Source organism: Mandrillus leucophaeus, unplaced genomic scaffold (assembly GCF_000951045.1).
Source record: "Mandrillus leucophaeus isolate KB7577 unplaced genomic scaffold, Mleu.le_1.0 Scaffold20, whole genome shotgun sequence".
In the NCBI taxonomy this organism is placed as follows: Eukaryota; Metazoa; Chordata; class Mammalia; order Primates; family Cercopithecidae; genus Mandrillus; species Mandrillus leucophaeus.
In genome coordinates, this window is record NW_012102032.1 from 1524159 (window position 1) to 1534413 (window position 10255).

Here is a 10255-nt window from a genome sequence, read left to right on the forward strand (position 1 = left end):
GGAATGCAATAGCGCAATCTCGGCTCACTGCAACCTCCGCCTCCTGGGTTTAAGTGATTCTCTTGCCTCAGCCTCCCAAGTAGCTGGGATTAAAGGCATGTGCCACCGTGCCTGGCTAATTTTTTTGTATTTTTAGTAGAGACGGGGTTTCACCATGTCAGTCAGGCTGGTCTCGAACTCCTGACCTCAGGTGATCCACCTGCCTTGGCCTCCAAAGTGCTGGGATTACAGGCGTCAGTCACTGCACCCAGCCCCATCACTGCCCCTCTTAACCATTATCTCACTTCTACTTTATCAAGGTAGTAAAATGGTAATACTATTTTGATAATGAAAAAGGTGGTTTTTTTCCCTCTACTTTCTCATACTTCACAGATGAGCACATTCTTTCCCAAGCTCATTTAATTAGTATAAATATCCGATTAAAAAAATCAAAATTGTATTAAGGAAATAAGATAGGAAGCACTGTTCTAAGGTTCATAATATAAAGCTTAACAGACTTGTTAATAACCAAAAATATAAAATTATTGTTCCTATCTTCTGCTTCCCCAGCACCACTAAGATCTAATAATCATTAGCTATTTCTGCATATATTCAATTTCTCACCTAAAAAAGAACAGGCTTTTATATAATAGGGAAGAAAATAAACGATAGAACCCAAATCTTTTTTTTTTTTTTTTTTGAGACAGGATCTCACTCTGTCACCCAGGTTGAAGTACTGTGGCGCAATCTCAGCTCACTGCAGCCTCAATTTCCTGGGCTCAAGTGATCCTTCTGCCTCAGTCTCCCAAGTAGCTGGGACTATAGGTGTGCCACTATGCCCAGCTAATATTTGTATTTTTGTACAGACGGGGTTTCGCCTTGTTGCCCAGGCTGGTCTTGAACTCCTGGACTCAAGTGATCTGCCTTGTCTCAGCCTCCCAAAGTGCTGGGATTACAAACATAAGCCACCATGCCTGGCCAGAACCCAAATCTTAAAACTAAAAATCATTTCACGGATTTGCTTTTCAGGTTCTCCTGTTCAGCGTTCACTAGCTTTGATAACTCAAAATGAGGCTCACCTGTTGGGACCTATTAGTTATATCCTTCGCAAATAATTGGACATGGTATTTACTGCCAAGAATTCTAAAATGGCCATCATATTCTGAAGACATCCTAACTTTTTTTTTTTTTTTTTGAGACAGTCTCATTTTGTCGCCCAGGCTGGAATGCAATGGCGTGATCTCAGCTGACTGCTACCTCCGCCTCCCAGATTCAAGTGATTCTCCTGCCTCAGCTTCCTGAGTAGCTGGGATTATAGGCACCCACCACCACACCCGGCTACATCCTAACATTAAATGATAAAATTTTAAATCGCCAATTTTAGTAAATGAAGTTAACTTAGTTAATTAGGGGCTATATCTTAGATGGTATATGAGAAAAGTTTAAATGTTCTATACTTACTAGACCATTTTTTAATTGCAGAAGTGTTTTCTAACTACATCTTTCACAAATGTTCAGCTAAAATAATTGCAAGCTTTATGACACAGAAGTTAGTGATCTTAATGTTTTTTGTTCATGTAATAGATTAATCATAATTATTTTTAATTATCTTATACAATATAAACATTCACTACAGAAAAAAGAAGCACCCACAATCCCACATCTTAATATTTTAATATATACAAAACCTTCAAGCTGGTTTTCTATTCATTAAAAATGAAACAATATATATACACACACACACATATATACACACACACATACACACTCACACACATGAAAAATGGAATGATATGATATATTTAGGGAAATACAAATACCTATTTGGAACATCGATGTTAATGATACAAGTTTCTAAAAGTTCTCCATAGAGATCTGTGCAAGATGCAAGAATCCACCTTTGATCATGTGATAAACAGTATCCCACAAAAAGAACATTGTATTTCTGTCCAGCTTCTCCAAATGTTTCTCCTAGCTCTGTCTGTTTGTCCTTCACTGGAGCCAGAATAAAAGGAGGTGCATAAAGTCGAATACACTCTGGTCTCTATAAAATAAAAAATTAAGGTATTATCATGCTATACAATCTTAGATAAATATGCATTTAAAATGTAATTATCATCTACCCAATTATAAGATAACTGGAAAATGAGAGCTAAGCCAAAAATTGCGCTTAGTTTTGCATAATATCAAAAAAGTGTTGGCAGGGCGCAGTGGCTCGTGCCTGTAATCCCAGCACTTAAGGAGGCAGAGGTGGGCAATCACCTGAGGTCAGGAGTTCGAGACCAGCCTGGCCAACATGACAAACCCCCACCCCCCACACAAAATTAGCTGGGCCAGATGGCGCATGCCTGTAATCCCAGCTACTCAGGAGGCTGAGGCAGGAGAATTGCTTGAACCCAGGAGGCGGAAGTTGTGATGAGCCGAGACTTCCCCACTGCACTCCAGCCTGGGTGACAAAGTAAGCCTCCATCTCAAAAAAAAAAAAAAAAAAAGTATGTATAGTCATTCAACAACTTTGGTCATGAAAAACATACTTACATCAGGACTTCTAAGGGCAGTTTCCATGGCTAAACCTGGACCAAAGCCAGTCAATGTTTTCACATTGGTTGATGTTGGAAGTGGCCTCCGACACTGGGTAAAGGCCGAAAAAGCCAGGGATTTTAAATGCTGGGGATAGATTTCTCTATCTTCATGCTTCACAGGTTGCAACAGGTACTGACAAGGAATTATCTAAGAAGTGTAGGCAAATATTACAAATGTTAAACTTTCAAAAGAGAATAACAGGAATTGTGGGTCTAAAACTCTAAAAACTTTTTACTAGAAAATTTAAACAAAACCTAATTTAAATGAAAATTTAAGAATTGTTTTTTTATCTATTATGTAGGCTTTGAATAAGTAGCCAATTTTACCAATGGGTTCTGAACTAAAGGACTATTTAAAACCTGTATAATTTTCTGGCCAGGCGTAGTGGCTCACACCTGTAATCCCAGCACTTTGGAAGGCCAAGGTGGGCGGATCACAAGGTCAAGAGATAGAGACCATCCTGGCCAACATGGTGAAACCCCATCTCTACTAAAAATACAAAAATTAGCTGGGCGTGGTGGCATACGCCTGTAGTCCCAGCTACTCAGGAGGCTGAGGCAGGAGAATTGCTTGAACCCGGGAGGTGGAGGTTGCAGTGAGCCGAGATTGTGCCACTGCACTCCAGTATGGCGACAGAACGAGACTCCATCTCAGAACAACAACAACAACAAAAAACTATAAATTTTCTATGTAATAATTATATTAATAATGCCATTGACCAGTCCTGAAGTCTATAAAATAAATTCAAAATTTCTTCTAACAACTTAATATGGTTAATTGCTTTCTCCTTTTCTTGCAAGCTGTCTTGTATGTGCTGTATCTTTCTATTTAGGCTCATGAATTTAAAAATTGGCTTATAAAAGTAACACAGGAGAAACATTTAATGTACTTAATGGACTTTTTTTTAATTCTGTATTATTACTGTGGTATGACTGTTTTTTATTCTGTATTATTACTGTGGTATGACTTACAAATTATCTAAGATTTATATTACGATATTAAAGTAAAATCAATATAATAGAACTTGGCTTTTAGATAATCAATTTGAATACAGAAAAGTAGTATCTGAAACTTCTGACAACATCAAACTCTTTTACATAATTTTAACTGACAACATTTATCACTCTTACCTGTACAGAAACAGTACTCTTGATATGAGGAGGAAGAGTCTGGACCATTTCTAGAAAGCATCGAAGTAGCCCCAATGTCCACACACTAGAAGAGTTAGCACTCTCGTCTGTATTTTCGTATGTAAAAGGATCAATTATATAAACAACAATTGCAGGTGGATATGTGATCGCATGTGAATCACCATCTGTGGGGATTCCCACTTTATCCCGATCCATCGTGCTAAAATTTAAGGTAGAAATGAGACAAAAAGTTATACTGTATATGCTTGACGTAGCATCTAAGCAGGTTCTTAATATTCCCCCTCCTCCCTCTTATTTGGTGAAAGGTGTGAGAAAGCCTCTCTGAAAATGAAGGACATTTCTTTCTCACCAAAGTTAACCATAAACATTGTAAATACAATTCCACAATGTATAAAGACACTTGCCTTAAGAGGTCTTGCCTTAAATTTACCAAAAAAGAAAAAGAAAAAAAAAAGAAAAAAAGAATTCTTAAAACCATAGAGTATTAGATACAAAAGATTGCTTAGAGTTTAAGGGATAAAACTGAGACAAAGATAGGTCTCTTTGTCTGAGGCTATCTCAAATAGCTTCCGAAATTTATAAAGTTGGTTACAGGTAGAGCTAGGCCAGAAAGAAACCATGTTTCCAGAAACCACGTTTCCAGACTCATTCAATGTTCTAGTACATTTTTAGACTATATATACATGTTTTTTTTTTTTTGAGATGGGGGTCTCACTATGTTAACCAGGTTGGTCTTGAACTCTTGGTCTCAAGAAATCCTCTTGCCTTAGCCTCTCAAAGTGCCAGAATTACAGGCATGAACCACTTAATCTCATCCTATTTTTAGACTATATACATTTATTTCATACTTTATAGCTTCAATGGTGAACAAGTTTCATTCTTTGATGGGTGATTTGATTTTTTTACACTTCAAATCTATTCATATGTTCAAGAGGGGTGGATCAATCTGGGTAATGGTTTGTTTTTACCCATGAGTGTAATTTTGGGCACAACTGCACCCTGGATAGCTGACAGATATAATTAAGCTCTGGTTAACCTAGCCTATAAATCAAAAGGGAAGATCACTCAAAACCTTCATCATAAAAGGAATGAGAGCTGTCATGATCATTCCTGTCACCATAAATAACTTGGAATCACTGTGTAAAGTACTTAATGTATATTATATCATATTACTCTCATCTTACACATAAGAAAACATGCTTAGAAAGTTAGAGTTTCCCCAAAGTCACAAAGCAGCTAAATGGCAGAGCTGAGATTCAAACTTTAGTACCACTCCAAAGCCTCTGAATAGACTGGGTCAATAGTGACTTCTCAATCACTCAAGTGATTTGCAGAGGCAAATCTACTTGACAATTATGCCACAGAAGACTCAAATGTCATGTGGGCATCTGGACTACATGGTTTTCAAGCTCTTAATTCCCACCCTCAGATTCTAGAATTCTATGATAAAGATTTTATGAAGTAAAGTCCTCATTATAATTTTATACATAAAATATTCAACACTAGACCTGGTGCGGTAGCTCATGCCTGTAATCCCAGCACTTTGGGAGGCTAAGGCAGGCAGATCGCTGAGTCCAAGAGTTCCAGACCAGCCAGGGCGACATGGTGAAACCCCGTCTCTACAAAAAAGTAGCTGGGTGTGGTGGTACATGCCTGTAAGTCCCAGCTACTCAGAAGGCTGACGTGGGAGGATCACCTGAGCCCAAGAGGTCGAGCCTGTGGTGAGCCGTGATCACGCACTGTACTCCAGTCTGGGTGACAGAGTGAGACCTTGTCTTAAAAAAAGATACAAACTAAAATTTCAAGAATAATATAAAAAGCACTTTATGTTCATTCAGAATGTCTTATTTACAAAAAAAGCAGCATGGTTGGGCATGGTGGCTCACGTCTGTAATCCCAGGACTTTCGGAAGCCAAGGCGGGCCGATCACCTGAGGTCAGAAGTTTGAGCCTGGTCAACACGGCAAAACCCCATCTCTACTAAAAATACAAAAATTAGCCAGGTGTGGTGGCACATGCCTGTAATTCCAGCTACTGGGGAAGTTGAGGGAGGAGAATCGCTTGAAACCAGGAGGCAGAGGTTGCAGTGAATGGAGATCCCACCACTGCACTCCAGCCTGGGCAAAAGAATGAGACTCTGTCTCGAGAAAAAAAAGAAAAAAGAAGTATCATAGTTTTCATATTTCTGCAAAAGCAGTATTTTCAAAGGTACCTTTCAGACACATCAGGATGAGGCTGAGCGGGAAGTGAAGATGATTCTCCAGAAATCCCAGCTGTCTGTAGAGTTGATGTCTGTTGCCCTCCTAGTTGACCACTCTGAACTGTATTTGCTTGTGTAGACATGGATCCTGCAGCATTACTGTTCATACTGCCAAAGGGTGGAAATGAAGGTAGTTTATTTGATGATACTCCACTATTCAAGTTGGAGGATGATGAAGATGAAGTTGAAGCTGTGGTCAAAGTTGAATTAGCTGTGGCAACTGAAGTAGATATGGCAGCACCTGAAGTCATTGTCATGGTGCTGCTTGCTGCAGATGCTAAGGTGGCAGATGGAGTATTAGCATTTCCAGTATTTGTCATCTGAGGTGGAGTAATCAAAGACTGACTTGTAGGGGCAACTAAATTTGGCTGGGAAAGTAGAGAGCTGTCCAATGGCAGGGAAGCAAGATAAGGACCTAAAGAATAAAAACAGGTAGGAAATTTAATTCTTTATTTGACCGACTGGTTCTTTTCTTTATTCTACTGTGTAAACAGAATCATAATCCAGTTGATGTTTTCTTGGTAATTATAGCCCCTAAATTGCTTGCTAATGGTGTGACCTACATTTGCTTTCTATTTTCCTCTAGAAACTGAAGAAACATATTTAAAATGGAATTGAAAAAGCCAGAATTTTCACTCAAAATTAAAGAAATGATTACTATGAAAGTGTAACAAAATTCTATTTTCTAAGTATAATGAAATGTAAAAAAAGGTATCTAGCAATATTCACCAAACTATTCAAAGGGTTTCCAAATCACAAATCAAATAAATATTGGCTACATTGGCAGTTAATTAAAATATAAAATGGTATAATGTTATCATGGCGTTCAAATTACAGGAATGTCTAATGAGATTCAATATTTTGGTTCTGCATCTCTTTGGATTAAGTCTACAGGAAGTCCACTGATATTTATTTCAAGAGTATTTATAAGCAATACAGTTGGGCATGGGTAGAATGAAAGAAAAAAACGTATGTAACAAGTAAGTCTTAAACAGCTGTCATTTTCTTAGCTACAACAAAGAACTAGTTCTTGGTTTGGTAGAGATTAACTATAAATTATTTTATCTCTGAACTGTAACAAATGAAGAATCTTCATGTTATTAAAACATCAGACCCTACAGAGGCAACAGAAAATTTATTTATAACCCGTAATTTCATCCTACCTGATGGGATCCCTCATTAGGGATTAGCAAACTTGTTCTGTAAAGGGTCAGATAATAAATACTTTCGTCTTTGCAACCACAGAGTCTCTATCACAACTACTCAGTCCCAATGTTGTAGCACAAAAGCAGCCAGCGAAAATACATAAATAAATGAGGATGGCTGTGTTCCAATAAAATTTTATCTACAAAAACAGCTGGTGGACCAAGCCACATTTTGCCAACATCAGCCTTATACAATAAATACAAATTCAATACCTAGGTCATATCTGCAGACTTGTGCATAAAGCTTGAGTTTAGAAAATGCTTCATTGTTACCATCAGCTGCCTGAGAAAACCATTCTGCTACCAACTTTTCTGATAGTTTATTTGATGCAGTAGATCCGACTCTCATGATCCCATCTGTTAACAGTCGAGAAACAGGTCTATGTTGACCTAATCGACAGGACTACAAATATACATACAGAAAGCAGAATTAGTAAATTTATTATAGTGTTTAGGTACACATTATAAAACCAAGCATGAAAGCTATTTAAAATAAGCTTAACCATTTGCAATTAACAGTTACGATAAAAATATCAAGGGTGTTTTTAGAAGTAGGTCAAAAAAATAAACATATCAAGGGTGAAATGGTGCCACAGGTCTTTTTCATTTTTACATTAGAAATTCATTAAGTTTTTTTCAAAATTAAAATATCTCTAATGAAAAAACACCTAGATAACAATAGTACTAGAACCATTTGGTTTGAATAAAAGCTTGCAGAATACAGAAATAAGAAAGCATAAAAATGCAGTCATTTTAGGTATACATTAACTCCAATTCATGAATTATGAATACACATATCCCTAAATCAAAGCATAATAAAAACTGGCATACAAATTTATTTATATACCCTCTCCATCTAGTTTTGTGAGTCACTGATTTTTGTTGTAAGAAGCCCAATGTCAAATAAATTTGTAACATTGGATTAAGCAAACTTAGAAGACTTCTTTACTGTAAGAATTTCAAAGCCTTTAAAAACCTAGTACGAATTGTGAATCTCTAAAACGTAATATAATGTACAATGTTTTCCCAAGCCTATTTAACTATGGAACTTTTTTTCTGAGAGGATTTTACCGGCTAATATTCCAAATAACACCCTTTGGGAAATGTTTATTTATTAAAAACACACTACAAATACCTTGTAATTATGTGGAAAATTTTATAAGGAAGCTAACCTAACATATACTAACATTCAGATTGTAAAAGGAATCAAAATTTAAAGACTAAATTTCCAAGCCTTTGTGGAAAAAGGAGGGAATAATAAAGTAAGACTTTATGTCCCATAACACTTTTAATTTACAATTATTGTGCCTGGTAATGGATATGTGAGAATTATAACTTAAAAGAAAGGGCAAGAATTTCAGACCCGAAATGGACCTTAGTGATATCTAGCATAGATTTATTTTACATATGAGGAAAGTGAGGCCTAGTGTCACTACCTGAAATCCTGGAGAATAAAGACTAGAATTTTTGTAAATGTAATTTTTTTCCTGAGGAGCTATTTAACATTTATCCTTTGTTTTAGAAAAGGCCACATTAAAATGGATATATGTATATATACATGCCCTCAATGTTTCTTCCTCCAATAGGAAGATAGCCACTCTGACCCATGGCATACACATCTAACAGACTGGGTCAAACTCAGCAAAGAATGTAACTGGCTAGTATGAGAAATAAACATCTAATCTGACATTATTATCACTGTGTCCCAATCAACTGAACTGCCCAGTATGCTGTATATACAACAATACAAATCGTAAGGTAGTTTTAAAATGTCATCTCTTTTTAAACACCTACCTCATATATTGCAGTAAGATCTCTAAAAAAGCTTTTGGCTCCATTTAACAAGGCTTCATTCTCTGGACACAGTACAACATAGGCTATATCTCTTTGAGATCCATAGGGTTCCAGCATAAGTCTCTCCCAATAAGGAAGAGCAAATGGAGAAAGCACCAGATAATCATAATCATAACCCAACAAAAATGTGGGGATTGGCAGTGGTTCTGGGGATTCATCAGTTCCTAAATAAGAAAGATGTATTTTAAGAAAACACTTAAAAACAAGACATGTCTCCTTTTTATTTAAATGTCAAAAGTTAATGAAGTCATTATGAGTGAAAATATTTTATTACAGACAAAAATACTTAATGCCAGTGATCAAGACTTTTCAACAGTTAGGAATTTCCTAAACAAGTCTTTTTATTTACTTATTTTTTTGAGACAGGGTCTTGCTCTGTTGCCCAGGTTAGACTGCAGTGGAACAATCATGCCTTACTGCAGCATTAACATACTGGGCTCAAGTAATCGTCTGGCCTCAGCTTCCCGAATAGCTGGGACTACAGGTGTATGCCACTACGCTTGGCTAATTTTTAAAGTTTTTGTAGAGATGGGATCTTGCTGTGTTGCCCAGGTTGGTCTCAAACTCCTGAGCTCAAGTGATCCTCCTTCCTCAGCCTCCCGAAGTGCTGGGATTACATGCGGGAGCCACCACGTATGGTCTGCATTTAAATCTTTGGCATGGGTCTGGATGCAGTGGCTCACACCTGAATTCCAGCACTTTGGAAGGCCGAGGTGGGCAGATCACTTGAGGTTAGGAGTCTGAGACCAGCCTGACCAACATGGAGAAACCCCATCTCTACTAAAAATACAAAATTAACCAGGCGTGGTGGTGCATGCCTGTAATCCCAGCTACTCGGGAGGCTGAGACAGGAGAATTGCTTGAACCCAGGAGGTTGTGGTGAGCCGCGATTGCGCCATTGCACTCCAGCTGTGCAACAAGAGCAAAACTCCGTCTCAAAAAAAAAAAAAAGGGACATAAAAATACACTGTAGGCCAGGTGCTATGGCTCATGCCTGTAATCTCAGCACCTTGGGAGGCTGAGGTGGGAGGATTACTTGAGCCCAGGAGTTTGAGGCCTAGGCAACGCAGTGAGACACCATCCCTATTTATACATTTAAAAACAATATAATTTTAAAAATAGAAAAAAGAAAAAAACCTTATTTTTTTTTTTGAGATGGAGTCTCGCTCTGTCACCCAGGCTGGAGTGCAGTGGCGCGATCTCGGCTCACTGCAAGCTCCGCCT

General features: G+C 37.6%; 1 protein-coding gene across 1 annotated transcript in view; it reads right to left on the bottom strand.

The window, feature by feature from the left end:
* The window catches only part of MED13 (mediator complex subunit 13), a 150389-nt gene that overhangs the window by 19118 nt on the left and 121016 nt on the right, over positions 1 to 10255 (bottom strand). The window contains exons 18-23 of the mRNA XM_011979163.1: positions 8972 to 9195; positions 7391 to 7580; positions 5925 to 6387; positions 3693 to 3912; positions 2518 to 2709; positions 1800 to 2023 (exon numbers count right to left, since the gene is read on the bottom strand). Coding sequence (XP_011834553.1) covers positions 1800 to 2023; positions 2518 to 2709; positions 3693 to 3912; positions 5925 to 6387; positions 7391 to 7580; positions 8972 to 9195 — 1513 coding nt within the window. The remainder of the gene's footprint in view (positions 1 to 1799; positions 2024 to 2517; positions 2710 to 3692; positions 3913 to 5924; positions 6388 to 7390; positions 7581 to 8971; positions 9196 to 10255) is intronic.